This window comes from Haliotis rufescens, unplaced genomic scaffold (genome assembly GCF_023055435.1).
Source record: "Haliotis rufescens isolate VD_foot unplaced genomic scaffold, xgHalRufe1.0.p SCAF_145, whole genome shotgun sequence".
In the NCBI taxonomy this organism is placed as follows: domain Eukaryota; kingdom Metazoa; phylum Mollusca; class Gastropoda; order Lepetellida; family Haliotidae; genus Haliotis; species Haliotis rufescens.
In genome coordinates, this window is record NW_025963830.1 from 214,983 (window position 1) to 241,072 (window position 26,090).

Here is a 26,090-nt window from a genome sequence, read left to right on the forward strand (position 1 = left end):
AAGCTTTTCTTTGTCCGGCATTAGCTTGGTTCAACATCAGAAGAAAAGTCACGTGTTTTTCTAGTAGCTCACTCATGTTGAGATGGTCGATCACAAATGTTCCAGCGTGCGTCGACCGATGTCGTTTTATAGCATTTTTGTTTGGTCTAACCTTTCTTGTTGACTTTGGGGCTCGTCCACCATGTGGATATAGCTACAGTGAGGAGAGAGTCGGAAATGTTCGGTCATCGGATCATCTTCTGGTATCCAACGATGAACGCGTAGCTTGCACTTGAAACAGTAGGCTTTATCAGGTTGCCCAGTGTATATAAATCCGGCCTTAGCCATGGATGTTGGTGACTGCTTCATCTGCAGTGGCCACTTGTCAAAAGTCTTTAGTCTGTCACTAAACTTTTGTCCATACACCTCAGTACAGAGGTCTGCTTTGGCGCAGTCTGGAACTACGTTGTCAAATCTTCCACATACATCCATAATGACGACGACGACGAGAAAGGTCTGCTCGCTTCGAGGGTTGAAAGTGAAATGTTGGAACCCCGGTGCAAAATCACCTTTTTTTTTGCTGTTGTTGTTTAGTAACATCACTGGGGCAAGTACACCGTACACACTTCATCGGGAAATATTCCAGTGCGCAAACGACCATACTGCGGATCAGCATAAGGCGAAACATCCAAAACGAGATACCCATATTTTTTTCCCCCAACGGCATCTTGAAAGGATTCCGCAAAATATTTTGCCTGTCCCGGAAATATTTGCGATGCCAAGATTTTGTATTCGTGCGCCGAACGCGGGTTGGATAGCAGAACGAAGTAATGGGTGTTCAGAGACATGGTTCTGTTGCATTCTCCTTTGGGATAGGCGGATTGTTGTATGTTGATGACCGAAATCCCCAGATGATGCGATAGTGTGGTGTAAAGATGTAAAAACAACTGATTTTTGCAAACTTGCTGCATGAAGTCATCTGTCACGAGAAGACATCGTTTGCCCGACTCTGACGAGTAAGATTTTAGCTCGTCTTCTGTAGGTAGTGAATCTTGAAATCGAATATTTGGAATGGTTCTTTCCATGTCATTGTAGACATCTTGCCAGACGGCGTAACAGTAAATAATCAGGTTGGGTGGCGGATCAAACGTGGTATCGGCTTGTTTTAAGAGTCGAGCGGTCCAAAACGTTTTTCCGCTCGAAGTTCCACCTAACACTGATATGGTAGCTGGTGTGTGAAAAGGTATCAGGCACTCCTTTTCTTCCATGTTATCTCTACCGCTGTCGACCTCGGAACTGATCTGAATGACTACCGGTCAAAGTTATTTATACACAACAAAGATATGATTGGAATTGAACTACTTTTTATTTTTTTATTTTTTTACAAGCACGGTAATATTTTTAGAAATCAATACAAGGAGTGCTCACATGAGTGCAGTATTTGAAGTAGTTACAAATGAAGCTAGTGACAAAGGCGTCATTCCATTGTAATTCATTGACATCAAACTGATGGACAATCTGGTTCAATCTTAAATGATCTTTAAATATACAAAGTAAAAAATACAAGCAGTAAAACCCACAGCCCTTGGAATCTGTAGATTGTAACTGTTGAATATTGCGAGTGTAAGAACCGACGTAGGACTTTAAATAACGATCGAATACAACGTCAACCGGTTCTGCCAAACTGTCAAACAGTTCTGCTCTGTTGTTTCCTCGGAGATACATAGCAATCCAGTGGCGACCTCTGTTTTGTCTAACATCCGTATTGACGATGAGACCGACTCCCTTTTTCAGCAAAGAAGGGGAGAGCACGGGTAAAGTATCTTTTGCATAAACGCCTAACACGTGTCTCTGTAAGCTCGAGTCGCACTGTATGGCACACATCAACTGAGAAGCCTTCATCGCCTCGATCGCCTCGCTTACTTGACGAACACGTTGCGGGCTCGGTCGATTTCGATGAGGGAATTCCTCTGAGTCAAGACGACGCAACTGAGAGGATTGATCAGTGCCGATTTAAATTCCAGTTCCAACCTGACGGTGCCCGATTTCACCAGGTTGAGGTACTCCGAATCTTTGCACATCTTGTCCAGGTCGAAGACGAACAAGGCGCTCCCCAAGAGAAAGTCGCTTCTGGTGATGGCGTTTCCTTCGTCCTTCTTCCAGAGATCCATGCCGTCGAGCATGTTGACGTAAGACTCGACATCGTCCGGCTCCGTGGGTTGACTGGGCACACTGACGCCGTCGACGTACAGGGTCACTTTTTTAAGCATGGAGGACTTGAAATTAAAGGGGTTTCCAGCATACGACCCGTTCAAACTGGCGCTCTCCACCAGTCCCACGATGTATCTGTTGGCCACCGGGTTGGACACGTTGTCGATGGAGTGCGTCTGCTGGCTGGTGGGGATGCTGGTGACCTTGACCTCAGTTTTGGTGTACGGGTAGAGGGCGTTGGACTTTTCGAAGAGTTCGTTGTGAGCCAAGATCAGGGCGGGGTTTACTTTGACTTTGCACACCTGCAGGTAGGCGTCCAAGATCTGAACTTTGAATTCGTGGTCGATCACGCTGCTCATCAAGCAGAATTTAGGATCCGATCTGTACATCTTCAATGTCAGGTCTACCTCGTTCAGCAGGTAACGGTTAACGTCGAAGATATCTTCATAGATGGGTCCCGACATGGTCAGTACTTTGCTGTCCGCTATGTAGGAGGCTCTCGACGACATTCCGCCGTTGATAGATCCGATGACGTTGCTGCTCTCCAGGTCAGAGTTTTGTTCGGCTACGTCCTTGTAGAACAGCTGCGTGGTCAACTGGGTGCTCTTGGCCTCGTGTCCATACTCCAACAGGGTCTTCATCATACTTTTGTAAGCGTAATGGTTGTTGGTGGAAGACACCAGCTGATTCTGCAGGTAGACCGTCACTTGAGAAAAAAGCGACTGCAAAAACAGATTCACGGGGGCCACGTTTTCATCTTCTGCCAAAGCCGTACCGTCCGTTTGAGTGACTTTGACTTTGAGGTGTAGACGGGTGCGCTTCAAATCGACGTAGTCGCCTCCGGAATTGGACACGTGAAATTCCAAAGGTGTGGAATCGTTGATTTGGCTCATAGGGAGAACGTTGACGAAGTAATGTTTCTGAACGCTAGTCTGATAAGGGGGTAGAGTGAAGAGGTTCAAAGTTTCTGGCACCAGCTCTTCGAATTCTTTATCGTTCAACAGAGCCATGATTACTTTTAACTAAAGATATCGTCTTCTTTCACCGGGGTACACTTGAGCACTTTCGCCGTCTTGGAAGGTGTGGCGTTGATGTTGTCGGTTCGACGAATTTTCTTCGTAGTGACGCATTTGACTCCTGCCTTTCGTTTTAAAGCCTTCACCCTCTTGCCTTGAGCCTCTGCCCTGTCAACCTCGCTCTGGGATTCGGAAGTCATTTGAACGACCATCTTAGATGCATCTGACCGTTGCGCTGTTTGTGCTGCTGCTGCTGCTGCTGCTGCTGTTGTCGGTCGATGGGGTTCGATCACCATCCTTTGTAATTTCCCGTTGACTAGTCTAGACGACCTCTTTTTGTCAAAGTAATGTTTAAACTTGGCGTAGTCGGGAAAGTACAGCGGACGGGAAGACGAATCCATGGTCACAATACTCCTACTACTCCACGAAAGGATAACGTCTCAAATGAAGTGTGGCGTAGGTCTCCTCCGTTAAGAATGAAGGCATGGAGGTATTTGCCGACTTTAAATACAACTCGATATTGTCGGTTTCTTTCAATTTGATACGAATGTTAAATTCGGTACCAAAAGTGTACGAGGGTCCCTGTCTCAGATCGATGCATCTCAATAAGGCCAGTTGAGTTTCCCCCACCAACGAACTGTCGCCTAAGTTGCATAACACGTCCACGTAGGGGTCGCCACCGGCGATATTTGTCAGATTAAGCTTTCCAAAATTGAGCTCGACCAAAGACACCGTCCAGAATCCGTCGAAGGTTAACCTTTGATTTAATTTGACGCGGAAGTGATAAGGAGAATTCACCGGAAAGGCTGTCGTTTTGGAATCGGTGCTTTTCAGAAAGATGTACTTTTCCATTGTGTATTTTTTTATATTTTTATTTTAGAGGTCTTTCAGTTCGCTCTCTTCTACGTAGGAATCAAAAGACGAAGGCCAGCCGAGCCAACGTACGAGAGCGTAGGTTTTCCCTTTCACTTTTTTTCTCTTCAGAATTTTCTCCACCTGCCACAAGACATCCGCAGCTTTGTCGACCTTCTGCAGTTCGCTCACGTAAAAGCTGCCTTCCAGGGTTCGTCGTGAAAATCTTTCAGCTTGTACTGAGGGAAGGTTTGTTTCTTGTAACGTTGGGCCACTTTAAACAGTTCTTCCGTCCACTTGAGATCGAGTTCCTTGCTGAAAGGTTTCCTGAGGTATGAGATGCGAACCAGGTCGCCCAATTTAAATAAGTATTTCTTGATGACGGGTTTGACTTTTCTCAGAGGTTCCAGATAGACGTGATTCCACACTTTCACTTCGTTGGTTTTATCGACATCTGCCGGAGAGAGACGTGGTAGAGACGAATGTAGGGTATGATTATAATTGGATACTAAATCCGCCAGAACGTCCAGATAATGTTTGGTGTTATTGTGGGTCATGTATCTGGTGATCAGCTATTTCAGTGTTCTGTTGAAACGTTCCACGTAATTACTTTTGATGTTTTCGTTGCGAGCTATGGTGAGTTTTATCTTTTTTTTTTGTAAAAACGTCTTGAACGCGCCCTTAAATTCGCTTCCACCATCTACTCTCACTTTCTCAGGACGTCGCTGCTCGAGGATTTGTTTGAAAGCTTTCAAGACGGTTTCTGGTTTCTTATCGTTTAACGGAAGGGCGAATGCAAAGCGGCTCAATATGTCGATGGCCACCAGCAAGTATCTCACACCATCGTTCCACTTCGTAAACCTAGACAGGTCGGCCAAATCCACGTCAAACATTTCGTGGATAGAATTCACTCTGACTTTCATTCGTTTGAAACGGTATCTGACGGGTTTGTGTAAACTGTAAGCATCTTGATTGTTGACAAACCGTCTGACACCCCTCGCTGGAACTTTCAATTGACCTTTCAACACCTTTTTGAGTTTACCCGGACCCCAAAACGCCCCCGGATTTCTGGGAGTGAAATAATAATCTTCCAGTACTTTGTCAGAAGTTATCTCTCTCGAGCTCATCGTGTAATGATAGAATATAATGGATGATGTTTCGTTTTATATCATTGTCATCTATGCGTGTCTGAAGATGAAATACAAAACAAAACAAATTTTCGACATTGATTTTTATTTTCAATATCATACTTAAAATAAACAAACAAACATAACGCTCGAGAAAACATCTCACCATTCGGCTGCCAAAAGGTTATTTTTCTAAAAATGTACATTCACATTCTTTTGTCTAACTTTAACATTTTCTCGACCCGTTCTTTCAATCCCTCCTTCCATTGAGACGTTTTAAATTGAGAGTCACGATAGTCTTTGCATCGATACGGGACCAAGTTAAAGTCCCTCACATCTCGAAAACTCGGGTCTTCTAGCAGCAGTTTTCTCCAGCTTTCGTGCACCTCTACATCGTCTACGTCGGATAATGTCATGTTAAAGTATTTCTCCACCAGTTGTTGTTCAGACATGTTGCAGGTGTGGTCCCGTTCACCTTCCGCATCGAACATGCACCCGAAACACAGTTCACGAGACAGTCGTTTGATTATCTTGGTGACTTGAATACAGTAGCATAAAGTCAACAGGTTTTCCACGAGTTTCATCTTCTCCACCATAGCGACCTCGTCCGCGGACAGTGCCCAGCGAGATTTCTTGATGATGACTCGCTTCGTGACGTTGAATTCGTCTTCAAACTTGCGCTTGGCATCCTTCACGCATTCGTCTCGACTTGGAAACCATTCGTGAGATTGACGAATGACTGCCTCGTTTAGGGTGTGCGGCATTTTCACGACCTGCTTCCAGCAATAGAAAGTAGATTTGTCTTTTCTTCCCACTCTGTTTAAAGATAGAATGACTGAATTTAGAATTTCTGCGACAGCTCTTTGATATTTATTTATTTTATTCTTTAAAAACCAAAAAGTGACAAATACCAGCATTAACAAATTAAAAGGCAATATCTATGTCGAGTGAATACTAAAACTATGATTAACAACTTAAAAGAAATTAGCTATGTTAATTGTAAATCAAAATGGAGTGAACACTAACCTTGTTTCAATGATACAGTAACTGTGTTTTTTCTGACACAACTCGAGTCTCTGAAGGTACAGGATGAAATGCGTGTGATTTAAGCGCAATGACGAGCATGACACTATTCTATTATTTCAAATTCATTGGTTGGTTGGTTAGTTTGTTGATCACGTGTTCATGAAAACCTTTGATGATTGGATCTACATGAAAAAAACATTTCATTGGTTGTTGAGTGGTTGTTTATGTAGTATATTTATGGGTTGAATACTATTCAAACTCTCTCTGATAACATTTCTGTTATCTCTTGTTCATTATACATTCGACAAAGAAAGACAAACACGCATGAAAAGAACACATTATTCTTTTATTCTAACTTTTATTCACACTGAGTAACAGACATATTATTTATTTACAATATATCAAATCAATTCACTGACTATGCATTGTTTCATCAATTTATGATACGTAAATGAATACTTTCATGATCTCATCATATGATCGCAATCAATTTGGCCTCCACTCGTTCCTTCCTACTGGAAGTTAAAAAATGTCTGTTCAAGTCATCAACATTCTCATAAGGCAGGTTTTGAATGTCCAGGAAGTCAACTCCAGAAGAATTCTTTTGTGTCCTCGCCTCTTCAAGGATGTTGCCATGGGACACAGCTTCTAAAGCATCGTCAAAGTACATCATCGCACGTTCATCCGGCTCCATCATCAAACACTGATGATTGCGTTGCGATGGGTGATTTATCTCACACCCATAACAATTACTATTGCACAATTCATTCACTTTGACACATAGGCGGTCCAAGTAAAGCTTTTCAAGGACCATTTCAAATTGTTCTCTCTTTGATCGAAGATTATGATTTGGTTCGGGAATACTCACTTCCCGGACGCTAATAGTGAAAGGTCCTGTTAATATATCCGCTGATGTGCTATTCCGTTGACGATGAGTTCTCAGGGTTCTCTCCAAAGATCGACATCCAGCAAGATAAGCAGCAAGGAGAGATCGTCTCGATTGTGCCCCATCTCGGATAAGTTCTCCTCTTCCCCCTCTCACCCTGTAGTGGTAGGAAGTTGCTCGTCCACTCATCCTGTTTATAGAAAAAAACATTTTTTAATTTTTTTTTTAAACTTTATATCCTGGACATTTTTTTTTTCTGTATGAGTTTTGATTTTTTTTATCAAACATATTTTGTTACTCTCAAACATATTTCTAGTGTTTTATTTTATTTGTTTGTTTTTTGTTTGTTTTTTCTTTTGATAAAATCTATTTTCAGTTTTATGTCAAACCAATTTTTTTATGTGTTGATGTCAAACCTATTTTGTTTCTGCCATTTTTTTTCTAGCTTTCATTACTAACTGTTTTTAATTTTTTTATTTCACAACATATTTTTCCGAAAGTATTTTTAAAAACAACAAAAATGAAATGTGTTTACTACCTTTCACGTGTCGAGGAACACTCCAGAGGTTTCATCATTTCGTGGATGTGGTCATTGTTTGCTAGACGATCTCATTTTTCTCATATTTTCTTGGAATGGGGAATGTTAGTTACAAAGTTCTAAGTAGGGTTGAATCCATAGGGTCGAGATTCGATGCCATCTGCCAGCAAGTATCGCTTATCATCTTGAGGAGTTAAACCCAATTTGGTCACTTTGACTGTCAAGAGTGTGTTATGAATGGATCGAATTTGATGAAATGTTGCCATGTTTTGTTGGTGTTTAAAAAGACAATCTTTAAACATCCGGTGACGCAGATGGTTTCGGACAAAAGCTTTCTGCACACCTTTAGCAGTGCGTTTCTCTACCCTTTCACCGGGAGTTTTGTCAAAAATAAAACTATAGTTTTTGGTACGAAGTCCGACAAACTCTCTGATGGTTTTGCCACCCACTTCATCTTTAATCAAACCGATGACTTTGTGTCTTTCCATGGAATGAAGTGGGTGGTCTACGGTATAGTTTGAGGTGTCAAAGAGGTGGGTGTTAGCTGACATAAAGTCTTGAGGATCGCGGACAGGAGTACCCACGGGGGACCAGATTTGATAAAACAAGCTATCCGTGTCTGTCATGAGGACCCTGACATCGTCACTATCGTATTCCTTCAACATGACATTGTAGTGAAAGTCATAAAGAAGTCTTTTTGCGTGTTCCAAAATGGTGAAGCCAACGGCGACGGGTTGGTTCAAAGTCACAGACACCTTTTCCATGCTCACCACGACCAAATTTTCCGAAAAGATGTTTACACTTTTGAAATTGGGTTTTGATGAAAACCGTCGCAGTCTTTCCTCGGTCGCAATTAATTCAATTTGTTTGTAATTTCTTACATTTTGCAACTGTTTCCCATACACGGCATTTGAGAGCAGTTTAAACAAATCTTTCGAAAAGTCATCCGTGGCTTCTTTTCGTTTCTGAGTGTTAAAGTCAATGTAGGGCTTCATCCATTTGGACTGAGTAAATTTCAAAACTTTGTGTACTTTTTTCAGTTTCAAACCCAATTGTAAATATTGCTGCAAAGTAGCAAAGTAAATGATATAATTTTCTTTGTCTTTCAATGTGCCAAAAAGTTTGGTTCCCGTGGCTTTCACCCCTTTGATACCAAGCTCTGCGAGCAATTCTCTATGATAGGGGGACATATCTTCAAAGGGAATGCTTTCTTTGGTGGGAGCGAGGGGCAGAGACTGATGGACAGAATGAAGGTGACGTTGATATTCCAAATCACACTCTACAATGTAACCCACGCTACCTTCGGGGTCGAGTTGCAACCAATCAATAGACTCTATTTCCGTTTCGTCTACCCAGTCAAAATGACCTTGAGGTAAAGGACAACTCATGGCTGCACCATACAAATTGTTAATGTCAAAGTACATCAGGTGAGATTCGGGTTTGGACGGGTCGAAATCCGACATGTGTTTGTTATTGGCTTGAGCGTGGCGATGATTGATACTCGCCACGCCTCCTCTCACTGCGTTTGAGACAAAGTTGTACATATCTGGATCAGTCATAAGATCTAAGCTCACCCCCGTCATCAAAAGACAAGCATCCATGGCCATCCCCGGGAGAGTAAAGTACTGACACGGGTCCAATCTGTAGTAGCTCAGACACATGTCACGGAATGCTTCGAAAACATCGGTCAAAATCAAAGTGTCTATGGCAACGTACAATTCCATGAACTGTCTCACCGATGTAATTTTGAAAGTCTCCCAAATGTGACGGGCGAAGGCATAGTCTCGTTCAGAAATGGTGTCTTCCGATAAGGAAGAACAAAAGTCGTCACGACTCGGAAATTCTGTTCGATCTAATTTTTCAAAACTATCCACATACTCATAAAAGTAGGGTAACTTTCGAGTCAGCAATGCCACATGTTCGGGAAAGTTCTTTGCCAAATAGACAAATTCTTCTTCTCCTTTGCTTCTCAAATTGTTGGCCAAATTTTGTAAGCTGGTGTTTAAAAATTTGAAACTGTCCAAGAAACGAAGTTGGTCTATTTGAAACATGATGAAGTGTTCCGAATTTTGACCTATGCACGTCAACTTTCGATCGGCAAACAGTTCTGCTGCTTGAAGAATCAAATGATTGTCATACCTCGAAGCATTGTGACAAATGACATTGACAAATTTGGCTTCGTTGTAGTTGACGTTGCAGTAATTGTGACAAAGACCCCTGACTCGACCCGTCAAATGATCGTGATCGATGTGTCGCTCATTCTTCTGTACTTTCTCCCCGCAAAGATAGCAATGGGTTTTCGAAACAAAAGCTAACTTTTCCTCATCTGTTAATGTCATGGGCACGGGATGATTTAAGATGTCCATGATTTGATCGTAATCCTCCAAAAGATGCGTCATGAAATGCTCTGAAGCCCGTTCCCCGCTATAGGTTCTCAATGGAAACAAGTACATGTCGGGTTCCCGACATACAATTTGATAACTGTAACCGCAGGGAATGTGCTCATGGACGTGGTGGTGACTTCCTCTCCTCCCCGGTGTCTCATTATGTTCTAAAGGTGACAACACGGATTCAAAATCGCAGTAGATCACAAAGGGGACTTTGACTGTTTTGGCATAGTGGCCCAACCCAAATGTTCGAAAAGCTTTGTTTGGTTCAGGCATTTTAATTCGCTGTGCTTTGTGATAACAGTAGGGGGTATGTCTTTGTAGTCTGTCTTCAGTGGTGAAAGACCACAACCATTTTCGACAAATGAATTTGCTGTGACAGTCTCCGGTTTTTCTGATCAAAGCTGGCAAACTTGAGATCAGAACATAATGAGACAGCGGGGGTTCGTCTTCCTCCTCTACTTCTTGAGTTAACAGGAGGAGATCGATGTGACGATCTTTGGGTACTTCGGAAGTTACTGAACTGATTCGTAATGGAAAGATGACATGCTGTTGGTTCTCATCTTCGTCAAAACCATAGACATTGATACTTACATTGTTTGTTTTTTCAAATTTTGAAATATGACTGAGACTCATAGGAAATTCACACCCTTTCAAATCTAACTCGTGTAGTTTGTCCTTGTAGTGACTCATTTGTTCTCTGACCAGTTGAGACTGAACGGGGAACAGATGAGCCAAAACGCAATAGGCAAAACAGAGGTTGTCGTCCGCATTTTTAATGTCTAACAGGCAGTGTTTTTTCTCTAACGAAGGGGGGAGGGGAAGATATGAACTTCCGCGAAAGGGTTGAAATTTGACCACGGATAATTTCACGCTCAACACAGTTTCAAAGTTTAAGTTTGAACTATCTCCTTCGTAATTGTCCATTAGTTTCATGATTGTATTTATGACTTCAGTGTACAAGGCATCCAAAATCATCAGCTTGGGTGGCTGGAGACATTTTGGTTCTAAAGTAAGGCTCACTAAATGTAGTCAGACCATCAGAGTTTGTTTTGCTGAATCTAAATTGGGTACAAAGTCCCCACTTGATACTATGTTTTGTTTCAATTTCTGTTTTCAAGTGATGAATCATGTCAGGTTGAATTTTCACAAAATAATAGTAGGGATCATTTCCCTCTTGGCCCTGAGGAATAAAATCAAATTCCCTGACATTTTCATTTATTGCTTGTCTGGAACATGACTGTTGATTATCTACATTAATTTTCCTACGTTTAGCTGCCGCCCCTCCACCACTTTGTTGATTTGAATGGGTTTGTCTCCTGTGTTTAGTGAGATCTTTCACAGATGGGAAAGTGGTCGAACATGTATGACAAGTAAAAGTAAAGGTAGAAGTAGAAGTAGATGGTTGTGGATCTTTGTGTTGACTTTTTATGTGTCTTTGTAAGTTGTCACTACGGTTGAATGATTTGGAACATATTTGACAATCAAAATGTTTGGAAGCTGGGCCACAATTTCTCTGATGTCTAACAATGTTCTGTTTGTTGCTGTAGGAATTTTGACAAAACTCACATGTATACACAGGTGTTGTAAATAGGGTAGACATTATTTTGTTTTTACATAAAGTCTAGCAAACAATGTTCTTGGAATACTTTTTTATCTTTCTGAAATAAGTAACAAAAAAATAAATAAAAATAGATTGGTATGTCTGTGTAGACTAATGAAGCCAACATGATGATTTCACAATTATAATACATCCTCAGATAATGGGTTTTAAAAAAATTGAAACAATGATATGAAATACTTGTTATAACATAAAACGTATAATTAAAATACATTTTTTAAAAAGATATGGTCTATTAATAAAAAAAAATTAAACTCTTACCTTCACACAGAAAATATATCTCCCCCAAATTGAGACCAAAAAGTTCTGTGGTATGGAGAATAAGCACAATGTTCATTCATGAACCAAGAGAGACCAAATGCAGTATTTTAGGTCACAACACTGTTATTTATAGGGTAAAAAAACCAGGTGTATTCAAATTACACTAGGGCTCGAGTAACGGTAACTAGAGACGGTCTCAGAAACGCACTTGTTTTTCAAGTATTTCCTTTCACAACAGTCGTGTTTACACAAGTGTTTCCTTTCAACTGTGCTGGGGAGGGAATCACTCGTCCATCTCAACAGCAGAGAAAAAAATATCAACTGTCCGTATACGTCTTGTTGATACAGCTGTTAAAATATAATCTGTAGGTTCACTCGAATAACAGTAACTAGAGACGTTACAAATACGCCCTCGTTGATTTAAGTATTTCCTTTCAAAACAATCTCGTGTTTACACAAGTGTTTTTCCTTTCAACTGTCCGGGAAACGCCTAGTATTTCCTTTCAAGACAGTATCGTGGTTACGCAAGTGTTTTTCCTTTCAGCAGTTTTGGAAGGCCCTTCCGTGGGAACTGCACCATCACAATGTTGACGTAGATGTTATCTTTCACTCATGTGAAATCCGTAGGTTCACTGTCGTCCATCTCAACAGTCGGGGGGAAAAAAAAAAATGTAACTTGTTCTGTGTGTCTAAAACGTCTTGCTTTAATGAAATTAAAACCACTGGCTTGGTTATCGATATGACACGTACGGGTTAAGCGTCGCTCCTTTTAGATTTGATTTTTGGGTTAGGTAGTATGTAACCCAGACACGAACTGAGCAATGCGGTCCACATGTTGGAATTGGTTTGGTTTAGACTCAAATTCACGATGCAAGTTATCACTACGATATAAATGATAACGATTTGAGAAAAAAAGACAGCTTCTGTTTTGGGTATTCTTTTCCCAAAGAGCTTCCATGAGTCGGTTGAGGTGGAACGAGTCATGGATGTGTGCACTGCTGACTCCTCCATGGTAAATGAAAAAAAATATCACCAACTCCTGCATTTATTCATATATTTTTTTTCATATACATGTGACCTTTCTCAAACACTAACTGGAGACGGCCTTGTTGATATGAGGCGTTCCCTTTTCAAAACAGCCTCGTGTTTACAAGAGTGTTTTTCCTTTCAACTGTCCGGGAATGTCTTGTTGATACAACTGATAAAAAATAATCTGTAGCTTCATTCGAATAACAGTAACTGGTGACGTTTCTAACACGCCCTCGTTGATTTAAATATTTCCTTTCAAAACAACCTCGTGTTTACACAAGTGTTTTTTCCTTTCAACTGTCCGGGAATGCCTTGTTGATACAACTGATAAAAAATAATCTGTAGCTTCACTCACTCGACTAACAGTAACCTGAGACGTTTCAAACACGCGCTCGTTGATTTCGGTGTTTCCTTTCAAAACAATCTCGTGTTTACACAAGTGTTTTTCCTTTCAACTGTCCGGAAATGCCTCGTTGATACAACTGATAAAAAATAATCTGAGTAAATGGAGGCGTGTCAAATACGCGCTCGTTGATTTAAGTGTTTCCTTTCAAAACAATCTCGTGTTTACACGAGTGTTTTTCCTTTCAACTGTCCGGAAATGGTTTGTTGATACAACTGTTATACGAGGTTATTGGTCAAGGTTATACGAGGTCATTGATCGCATGACAACAACATCAACACCCCCCACCCCCCACCCCCCACCCCCAAGGTCAAGGTTATGTGACGTCATCAGTCACGTGAGGTTACCAGGTGCACTTGTGACGTCATCAAATGAGGATGTGAGGATGGATACTTATCACTTATCTACTACTGGCTTTCAAGGGGGGCTTCACCTCGATTTAAAAGAAAAAGACTTGTACTGTCAAACATCAAAGCTGATATGCCTTTTGACGTAGTTCGTGATGCTATTGTAGCATACGCCAAGAAACAAGATGTCCATGTGAGCATGGTAAGACTTTTGAAACACTGGACCAGTATGTACCCAACATATACACTGCGGATCAACATTGACACTGGATAGGCACATAAAGTTCTTGAAAATGATCATTTTTGGCCAAAGAATGTAAAATGCCGCGAATGGGTGTCCTACCCGCGGCGGGATGCTGGAAATAAGTAACCATAAACATGTTTAGGTTGCTCCTAATACTGTTCATGCTGAACATCGGCACTTGGAATACCAGAGGTGCACTGTACAGTCGCCAGTACCTTGAAAACATAGCTAACAAATGTGATGTGTTAACTGTTTCTGAACACTGGTTGACCAAAAGAACTGAGACATTTTTCGACTCGCTGAGTTCGTCATATGACGCCGTGGTAAAAATCAAAGAAGACAAGAGAGGATACAGAGGCGAAGGTGGAGTTGCTATTTTAGTTAAAAAGGACTCGTTCAGTGATATACAGACGTACGTCCCTGGGTATGACGGAGTAGTTGCTGTAAGGCTATCTAGACCCAACTATGTTGACCTATCTGTGGTCTGTACACTCCTTCCATCCACCAATAAGAATGTGTGTGCCTATCAAGAACGATTGAAGGAAACATTCGACATTGTTGATGAACTCTCACAAACCAGTCATACTATCCTGTGCGGCGACTTCAACACAGACATAACCAATAATCAAAACTCGCATCGATCACTCCTACTCATAGATTATCTGTCTGTGCGGAATATGGTATCTTCCTATGACAGCGGTAAAGTAGTAGGACAACTGATGACATGGAGGAACAAGAACTTCACACAATCGTCCATAATTGACTATGTATTTGTACCTCAACATCTACAACCATCTGTCAACAAGACACGTATATATGATTCAACTCCTTTCGATGTGTCTGACAACTTCCCTGTTATAGTGTCCATACATGATGACAAGCTAAACAGCACTAAATGTAAAGCGGACATACCGTCGACTCCATACAAATGGACAAAAGCTAGTCACTTAGAACTAAGTATGTATGAAGCCGAGGTTCACAGATTGCTTGTAGATGTAATGCTTGACACTGGGAATATAGGAGCTGATGTAATAGAGAGTTATTTTGACTCGATTGTCAGCGCACTAAAGACGTCTGCTGCTAAGTTCATACCACGTGGACACTATAGAGCTCACCTGAAACCTTACTGGAAGAGTTCAAACCTTGACCTCTATCATTACAAGATGCGCCAGGCGAAAAGATTGTGGTCAGCAGAAGACAGGCCTCGGGGTGCCGGTAACGACTCGTATACCCTATACAAACAGGCTAAATGTGACTTCCGACGTTGCAAAAGACAGGCTGAGAGACAATGGAATAAAGAAAAATATATTGAAATAAACTCAGCATGTGAAGTAGATATTGCTGAATTCTACAGGATTGTAAAGAAACAAAGACAATCTAAGACTGTAAATACACACCTCAAGTACAAAGAACGCTGTTGCAATACACCACCAGAGGTGTGCAACTTGTGGGTGACTACTATGCAGATTTATTATCACCTCTCGACCGGCCGGAGTTTGACAACGACTTTCGTGTTGAGACGGACTCTAGAATAAACAACATCTCAAAGATACCACTTCTGGACGATGATCCTATACTGAAGAGAGACATAGAAATACACGAACTAAAACAACTGAAACAAAGCTTAAAAATGAGAAAGTCACCAGGACCGGACCAAATCACAAATGAACATATCTATTTCGCTGGAGATATGCTTCTAAAACACTTAACTCAACTGTTTAACATGATGATACGAACATGCTACAGCCCTGCACTGTTGAGATCTGGAACAATTATTCCAATACATAAAGGAAACAATAAGGACAGATCGGATCCTGCAAATTACAGAGGTATCACTCTGACGTCAGTGGTGGGAAAACTGTTCGAAAAGATCCTATTAGAGAGAATTGAGAGACATATCAAATATATGGAGCCCGACTTCCCACATAGATTACAATGTGGCTTCAGGCGAGAACACGGTGCAAACATAGCTACCTACATACTCAAAGAAGTCATATATTTCTATACGGAAAGGTCTTCCAACGTATACACTGTGTTTCTTGATAATGAGAAAGCGTTTGATCGCATCTGGCACAATGGACTACTCCTAAAATTATTCATCCTTGGTGTGCAAGGGAAAGCCTGGCATATCATACGTCAGTCGTATCACGAATCTACTGCATGTGTCAAATATGCCGGTGAGACAAGTCGAACGTTCCCAATCGGACAAGGTGTAGGACAAGGACGTGTCTTATCCGCCTGGATGTTCCTTGTGTATATTAACGAGCTTATAATCCGCCTTGACGATTTGAAACAAGGTGTTATGCTTGGGCGTGATCACTTCCCAGTTGTCCTACTCGCGGATGACACAACTCTCATAAGCTCAACAAGTAGTGGCATATGCATGTCCTTACAGACTGTACATCAATATGCTTGCCAATGGAGATTGACATATAATGCAAGAAAAAGCTGTGTTCTGGTGTTTAAAGGTGGAAACAAAATCAACCAACCAGGTTCTTTTAGACTAGGTAACCATATACTGGAAATGAAATCGAACACAATATATGCAGGTTCTATTATCAGTACTCATTTAGAATCCGAAAGGACCAGGAGAGCTTGCGCTAAGGCGAGGAAGAATTTGAATTCCCTGAGAGATATTGGTCGAAGAGCAGGTGGTCTGAACCCAGTCTGCTGTATGAACATATGGCGTAGAGTAATAATTCCAGGTGCCTTCTACGCGTGTGAACTGTGGTCAAATATGTCCAAGACAGAACACAATGAAATTGAAAAACTCCAGCGCTACTTTGCACGTAATGTACAAAATTTTCATGTAAGATCTTCGACCGTTGCAACTATTCAGACGCTGGGATTGTGGACAATGACATCCGTGATTGACAAAATGAAGCTGATGTTCCTTGGGAGGATGTGTAGAAGCAGCCACAGATATGCCCCGAAAAAGGTGTTCTATTTCAAGTGTGCTCAATATATAACAGGCAGTGACAAAAGTAAGTCTGTAACACATGATCTACTCAATGTGGCAAAGAAATATGAATTATGGACCATAATAGTTCACTTTATGAAAACTAACCACTTTCCATCCAAGGATGTGTGGAACAAAACCGTACAGACTAAAATAACAGAACATGAAACTGCTCATTGGCACACGAGTCTGCGAGATCACCCTGAATTAAACAGATTTATTAAAATTCCCAGTAAGCTTGTACCTCATAGACTGTGGAATATGTGTATTCTGTACAATATACCAACTAGACCAATGTATGCACTTGTGAAACTAGGAACACTACCAATAACACCCGGACAGTGTTTAATGTGTGATGAGGAGTGCGATGACATAATAAAGCACCAACTGCTATGTTGTACAGCTTTAGCTGATGCAAGGAACACCCTCTATGAACATCTATTTGACTCTTTAAACCTCGAACAATACATGCGTATTGAGGACTGTGCAGATGACGAAGTCAAACTTGTGACATTGCTAGGTGGTATAACCCCTATTGTAGAGGATATGAGCCTTGACAGATGGGCTGAATTCATATCTTCTGTATCACGAGACATAAGCTCCTGGAACCTGCGATCACTGCTCTATCTATAGACAGTACATCTCATACCAGGACCAGGACATGTAAATATTCAGTATTGCCAATTTCTCTGCATAATATAATGTTCGTGTAAATATGCTGTGTTAACATGATTCCAAATGTATATCACTCTCCGAAATTAATGGAGGAAATAAAGATCATTCATTCATTCATTCATTCATTATGGGTAAAGGGGTCCTAGTCGTATGTTACTACGTGTAACCTGTACATTGTGGGTAAGGGTGTCCTAGTGTTATGTTACTACTTGTACACTGTACATTGTGGGTAAGGCGGTCCTATGTTTCTACTTGTACACTGTACATTGTGGGTAAGGCGGTTCTATCTTAATACATGTACACTGTACATTGTGGGTAAGGGGGTCCTAGTCTTATGTTACTACATGTACACTGTACATTGTGGGTAAGGGGGTCCTAATCGTATGTTACTACATGTACACTGTACATTGTTGGTAAGGGGGTCCTAGTCGTATGATTCTAAGTGTACACTGTACAATGTGGGTAAGGTGGTCCTAGTCGTATGTTACTACATGTACACTGTACATTGTGGGCAAGGGGGTCCTAGTCTTATGTTACTACATGTACACTGTACATTGTGGGTAAGGTGGTCCTCGTCGTATGATTCTACATGTACACTGTACATTGTGGGTAAGGCGGTCCTAGTCTTATGTTACTACATGCACACTGTACATTGTGGGTAAGGGGGTCCTAGTCGTGTGTTACTACATGTACATTGTACATTGTGGGTAAGGCGGTTCTATGTTACTACGTGTACACTGTACATTGTGGGTAAGGGTGTCCTAGTCTTTTGTTACTACATGTACATTGTACATTGTGGGTAAGGCGGTCCTATGTTACTACGTGTACACTGTACATTGTGGTAAGGGGGTCCTAGTCTTATGTTACTACGGGTACACTTTACATTGTGGGTAAGGGGGTCTTAGTCGTATATTGCTACGTGTACACTGTACATTGTGGGTAAGGGGGTCCTAGTCTTATGTTACTATGTGTACACTGTGCATTGTGCGTAAGGAGGTCTTAGTCTTATGTTACTACATGTACACTGTACATTGTGGGTAAGGGGGTCCAAGTCTTATGTTACTACGTGTACATTGTACATTGTGGGTAAGGGGGTCCTAGTCTTATATTACTACGCGTACACTGTACATTGTGGGTAAGGGGGTCCTAGTCTTATGTTACTACATGTACACTGTACATTGTGGGTAAGGGGGTCCTAGTCTTATGTTACTACGTGTATACTGTACATTGTGGGTAAGGGGGTCCTAGTCTTATGTTACTACGTGTACACTGTACATTGTGGGTAAGGGGGTCCTAGTCTTATGTTACTACGTGTACACTGTACATTGTGGGTAAGGGGGTCCTAGTCTTATGTTACTACATGTACACTGTACATTGTGGCTAAGGGGGTCCTAGTCTTATGTTACTACGTGTACACTGTAGATTGTGGGTAAGGGGGTCCTAGTCTAATGTTACTAAATGTACAACGTACATTGTGGAGAGCGGGGTACGTTAGATATGAAAAAGCGAAATGTACTTCAAGGGAAAAGTAACATTCTAGTGTTATATGAAACAATTTAAAAATGGCATGTTCAGATTATAGCTTCAGTCGTTGTAACTTGTTTGATAGGCATTACTTAGAAGTTGTCGGATGACAAGATAGACACAATTTTATGGATAACAACTTCTTTAATACTGTAAAAAGCGACGTTTCGGTATAGATCCTTATACCGTTGTCAGTCGTTGTGTTCTTCAAATCCGTTATTGCGACTCTCCGTTCCCCTTTGACATATGCAGCTGTTTAAAGCGAACTTCCCTTTGCAGTTGTTTTTTTATCCCAGCGTGCAGAACCAAACGACTGGGGCCTATATTGAAAAGTGGTTTGTTTTAAATGCAGACCAATTGGTATTTGAATACACCACTCCACAAATCTGTTTATTTCTGAAGCCTAGATTGCCGGTATTCCATCCAAGATACCAGGTGCTGTCAGTATAGACTTTACGATGTTGCATGCTCGTTCTACGACGATTTCAAAGACCGTCAGATGACTCTTGCTCAAAAGTTGACCTTGGTAAAACCTTCAAAAAGTTTTATGATAGACATATTTGGAGGACAGTTGACTTGCCTGTGCATGTGTTTGTGACGGGTTCCACCGATGACGCTCACCTTTTCCTGAAAACCTTCTATCATCACTGTTTAATTAAATATAACCTTTAACATCACCATTGATAGAGATAGCTTGATAGAGATTTCTTAGGATTATGAAAAAAGTTTTGTTGCTTGTATATCTAAAACTATTAAGTGTATTCCATTCTAACATCAACCGACAAGAGCGCAAATTTGAAAATGTGCGTCGGTAAATGATCGAATTAATAAATTCACACTGTATTCTATATTATTCCTTACATTCTATATTACACATTTCGATTTCCGAAGATTTGAGTGAAGAAAAGGATAAATTTGAGTATTTTATGGGGATAAGTTAAAATGAAATTGAAAATACAAAATGTACAAAGACCCAGGACTTTGATAAAAAAACATCGAGGCAAAAGTGTTTATTTCTTTGTATGTAGAAAGTCATTTGTTAAATCTAAATCTGTCTTCAGACACCTATGACTGTGTGGTGGCAGCTGGTTGCTTCAACATGGGACTCCTACCTTGCGCAGCGCTAACGGAGATAGCTCGTCTGGTGAAACCAGGTTTGAGGAAACAAATGTGTTCGATACTAAAGATTAGACTCATTTGAAATGATTTAAACAAATTGTCGAAGCGCATCATCCTTATCGAACAAATTGACAGATATGGTTGTCCATACATTATCGTGTGTGTTTTCTTGATGATCACTTCTAAACATGTTGTGAAACAAATCTTATATCAACTATTTCAGTTGTCGAACTAAAGCAAAGAACATACTCCTCGCTTTGAAACATATGCAATTTTTAGCTCAAAAAGGGTCCAAATGTATCGTTAGTTTTGTCTAAACACGTTTGGGATCTGCAGGGGCCATGATCTTATCTCATATCAACAACTTATACCAAAAATAGTTTAGCAGTGTGTTTAAAACTTGGCATGCTTATGAAAAACACGTATTTAGTAACCGTTTCTACGAAAAAGTGGGATCCCTTTCGTGGTGTACTGTCGTATCAGTCTGAATCATTATATGAAGTTCCTCAAGAAATAAGTGATTGAGACCTGTATGACCAGTACTTCAGTTATGTAGCGGCGTGTTGCCAGAATGCTGGAAGAAAGCCTCAGTGAAACTAGTCGTAGATCGTATGCCCCTTTGAGCAGGGTGGCGGGAGTCTACGAATAAACATCTACAGTTGCCTTCACTGAGCGGGGCCATGGAGATGAGTAATAGTTGGAAAGATGTAAACAAACTCTTAAAAGAAACCGTATCTTTATCTCGCACATGTATAGAGGTTATCACGCATTAGAAATAAACATTGTACTATAAAAAGTTTATTCCTAATACAGGATATTTACCATCCCCAAACACACAAGCGTGATAACCTCTTTATCATATAATGCAATTCTTTAATTCTGTGCTTGAACATCGCTTTCCCTTTCTCACAAACATTACCTAAACATTGCTGGTTTTCCTGGAATGCGCGCATTAATATTTATTACGTCACAATCAAGTCAAGTACGTCACGTGATGTGTCAGTCGGACAGTGACAGTAGCCAATATTGTTCCATCTGAAATCTGTTTCTTATACAGTGGCGAAGTAACATGTACGTTAAGAGCAGTCGGATATACACACAGCGACAAAACGAAATAAGGTAACAATTCAAGCAACATATTTCGTCCAAATTCGACTATTTTCATTTGTGGAAAATGTGTCAAGCCGCAGAGGTCGACAAGCAAAGATATGGCCACTGATCCCGCTTGGCTAGGCCTTGTACCCTCGCAAAATTGTTTCGAAATTTATATATCCAAAGTTGCCTTGGTCTCCTTATAAAATGCCTTAGCTACGTCACATTTGGACACTGATTTTCTGTATATTAGACTGTTCTTTTGATAATGATAGCAATTATCCCTGTAGTTTATCCAGATTCCCGATGGTTAATTCTGACTCGGTCGCCGAATGACAAGGGCGACGCCATGTTTGTTTATAAACACTGAAAGTAGTCCCTACTTGACCTTTGATATTTGCATCTCTATCCGCATATGACCCCAACGGATATCGTTTTTTTGCGTTGGCTTTATCCTGCCGAGAAACCTACCGATTATATGAAAAATAATATTATGTGTAAATTCGAAATACATAAATAATTATGAAAATACTTTTTAAAACATTCCTTACTATAAATTATAACACGTAACACGTGTGTGTTAGTCTCATTGATCAAAGGGATCAAACTGTGTAATGGGGACAAACAGGAAACGTTGACCCAGTTTCCATGAAGCGAGCACATTTTGTACAGCGGCATTTACTGACGCGTCAGGCTACAGGAGTTAACGTGTAATAAGCAAAGCAGAAGGGAGGTAACTCTCAGAGACGTATGATTCCTGCCTGTATATACTACGCACTCACAACGTTGTGGGTTTCAATTTGAACAATATCTGCATATCTGCATTGATTACAAAATAGTATTACAACAAATTATCTATTACTTATGAAAACATTACTAATGACAAAATATTCATAATTTTACCGCTGTAGATACAAAACCATTTAGGCCACTCCGTACAGCATTTGTGTCACTGCCATAATTGTTTGTTCAATTCTAGACAATGCAACATCTGCTGCTAACATATGATGTACCAATGTCGTTTTATGTCATTCCACTCAGTTAGTTTTAAATATTTATCATGTAAAGCATTATGATTGTGTTCTATTAATGCCTCTTGTTCCATGAAAACAATAACAATTTTTCAGGAAACCATATTACTAGTTTTCCATGATATGCTTGTTTTCTATTCTTATGTTACATATGTATTTTCTCAACTAAAACGTGCCATGTTCTCGTTCCTGATTCTGAGTTTGCCCCATGCAAATTAGGATTCGTTTAACCTTCAGGGTTACATATGTGCGCTTTATTACAGTATAGATACTGGCAGCAGTAGGTAGTGCTGATCCTCTGGATCAAAGTTTAGTCAAACACACTAAGACATGTGCAAACCACTCACTCAGTTCCGCTTTTAATGTTTGCCATTTTGGTCTTCTTCAGGGCCCAGTTTCACAAAGTATTCGTTGAGCTACGGCTGTCGGAACCAAAACATTCGAACATAGACCTGCGACAGAGGTAGATCGTTGAGCTGCGGCTGTCGTAACCAAAACATTCGAACATAGACCTGCGACAGAGGTAGATCTTTGAGCTACAGCTGTCGTAACCAAAACATTCGAACATAGACCTGCGACAGAGGTAGATCGTTGAGCTACGGCTGTCGTTACCCACACATTCGAACATAGACCTGCGACAGAGGTAGATCGTTGAGCTACGGCTCTCGTAACCAAAACATTCGAACATAGACCTGCGACAGAGGTAGATCGTTGAGCTACGGCTCTCGTAACCAAAACATTCGAACATAGACCTGCGACAGAGGTAGATCGTTGAGCTACGGCTCTCGTAACCAAAACATTCGAACATAGACCTGCGACAGAGGTAGATCGTTGAGGTACGGCTGTCGTAACCAAAACTTTCGAACATAGGCCTGCGACAGAGGTAGATCGTTGAGCTACGGCTGTCGTAACCAAAACTTTCGAACATAGACCTGCGACAGAGGTAGATCGTTGAGGTACGGCTGTCGTAACCAAAACTTTCGAACATAGACCTGCGACAGAGGTAGATCTACGATCGCTTTGCCAAGCAAAATTAAGGCCCTCGCATGGAAGATGTATTTTCTGTTGTTGTAGGTGGACTAGTGTGCTTTGCCGTGTTTGACCATAACTTCTCGGCAGTGCCCGAGTACAACAACCGCCTAGGACCGCTCATGTCGAGGATGGAGAAGGAAGGAGTGTGGGACCTATTCGACAAGAAAAGACGAACGGATTCGGATATGACCGGTGCTGTGGAAACTGTCTTCAGATATACCATTAAGGCATCTGAAATAGACGCGCTGCCACTTCTTGCCGGTTTCCCCGCCAATGGTTCTAGCATCAAGATATATAATTCCAATAGTATTTGCAATTAAAGATTGGACATACAGACATCGACTTCTTATGATTATGGAAAGGGTTTTGTTGCTTGTGTTGACGTGACACACACTAAATAGTATACTGTAAACCATCTGTATAGTCAATGTCGCTTGTATTAGTGACATTCACTAAATAGTATACTGTAAACCATCTGTATAGTCAATGTCGCTTGTGTTGACGTGACATTCACTAAATAGTATACTGTAAACCATCTGTCTGGTCAATCTCGCTTGTGTTGACGTGACATTCACTAAATAGTATACTGTAAACCATCTGTATAGTCAATGTCGCTTGTGTTGACGTGACATTCACTAAATAGTATACTGTAAACCATCTTTATAGTCAATGTCGCTTGTGTTGACGTGACATTCACTAAATAGTATACCGTAAACCATCTGTATAGTCAATGTCGCTTGTGTTGACGTGACATTCACTTAATAGCATACCGTAAACCATCTGTATAGTCAATGTCGCTTGTGCTGACGCGACATTTACTAAATAGCATACCTTAAACCATCTGTATAGTCAATGTCGCTTGTGTTGACGTGACATTCACTAAATAGTATACTGTAAACCATCTGTATAGTCAATGTCGCTTGTGTTGACGTGACATTCACTAAATAGTATACTGTAAACCATCTGTATAGTCAATGTCGCTTGTGTTGACGTGACATTCACCAAATAGTATGCTGTAAACCATCTGTATAGTCAATGTCGCTTGTGTTGACGTGACATTCACTAAATAGTATACCGTAAACCATCTGTATAGACAATGTCGCTTGTGTTGACGTGACACACACTAAATAGTATACTGTAAACCATCTGTATAGTCAATGTCGCTTGTGTTGACGTGACATTCACTAAATAGTATACTGTAAACCATCTGTATAGTCAATGTCGCTTGTGTTGACGTGACATACACTAAATAGTATACTGTAAACCATCTGTATAGTCAATGTCACTTGTGTTGACGTGACATTCACTAAATAGTATACTGTAAACCATCTGTATAGTCAATGTCGCTTGTGTTGACGTGACATTCACTAAATAGTATACTGTAAACCATCTGTATAGTCAATGTCGCTTGCGTTGACGTGACATTCACTAAATAGTATACCTTAAACCATCTGTATAGTCAATGTCGCTTGTGTTGACGTGACATTCACTAAATAGTATACCTTAAACCATCTGTATAGTCAATGTCGCTTGTGTTGACGTGACATTCACTAAATAGTATACTGTAAACCATCTGTATAGTCAATGTCGCTTGTGTTGACGTGACATTCACTAAATAGTATACTGTAAACCATCTGTATAGTCAATGTCGCTTGTGTTGACGTGACATTCACTAAATAGTATACTATAAATCATCTTATGGTCAATATGTATATTAATTAAAGAAGCCGTTTGATAACGGACATTACTTTTAATAAGATACAAGTGGATGTTGACTCACTACATCATGATGTGGGATTTGCGACTGGTGTACATAGAACAAACAAACCTTTGTTGAAAACCTTTGTTGAAAACCTTTGTTGAAAACCTTTGACATCCCACTAATGTAATGAGCCTTTGGGGACCGTTCCGAACATTTCTTTCGCTTCTCATGTACATCCGGACTTTCAATATGTCCAGTGAACAATATTTGTTTTTCTGAACCCACATGGGAAATTATTTGTTCAAATATTATCTGGAATCAATGCTAGCCCACTCGAATACCACATGGCCCCGACCATACAGCTTGAGGATACAATACGATGCCACGTAGTGCCTATTTAAAAAAAATTTATATTCAAACCTTTCAGGTTTATTTTAATGTATTATAGTTCGGAATTCGTCCCCGCTGGTATGAAAACAGCTAACATGTTCGTATATAACAATGTCATCGGGTAAAAATGCGATAAAATATGAAACAGATTGCTGGCCGTGACGTAGCTGCTTATGTATCATAGCAACCAGACGCTGGGGGTCCGTGATTATAGTCTTAACTGCTGGTTTCAGATCCATCATTGCAACTCACACAGGCTGGTGTGATATTGTTCGGTGACTACGGCGTAAAACAACACACACCTAGATGTACGCACACTGTCGAGGGGGTTTCAGTCTCTACACTAAGTGAGCAAACACACCTCTTAACAAATTGCGTTTTTCTCCGGCATTGACGCTTTACATTATGAAAAGGGAAAGTGTTTTGTCGTTTATTTTCATTTGGACGAGACGTGCGTGACGTCACCACCATACTGGCATTCATATGTCTGGTAGTTTGGTAGTTTGGTAGTTTGTTGTTTTGTTTGTTTGTTTGTTTGTTTGTGTTACGCTGCAGTAAACATAGTCTACCTACATCACAATATTAAAATTCAATTGAAGGATCATAAAATCTGCTTTCGAGACACATGGTTGACAAGAT

The 26,090-nt window shown here is 40.7% G+C and overlaps 1 protein-coding gene across 1 annotated transcript in view; it reads left to right on the forward strand.

The window, feature by feature from the left end:
* The window catches only part of LOC124128800, a 121,038-nt gene extending 97,359 nt beyond the window's left edge, over nt 1-23,679 (forward strand). The window contains exons 4-5 of the mRNA XM_048395790.1: nt 20,147-20,239; nt 23,402-23,679. Of these exons, the coding sequence (XP_048251747.1) occupies nt 20,147-20,239; nt 23,402-23,679 (371 nt within the window). The remainder of the gene's footprint in view (nt 1-20,146; nt 20,240-23,401) is intronic.
* Nucleotides 23,680-26,090: the final 2,411 nt, after the last annotated feature.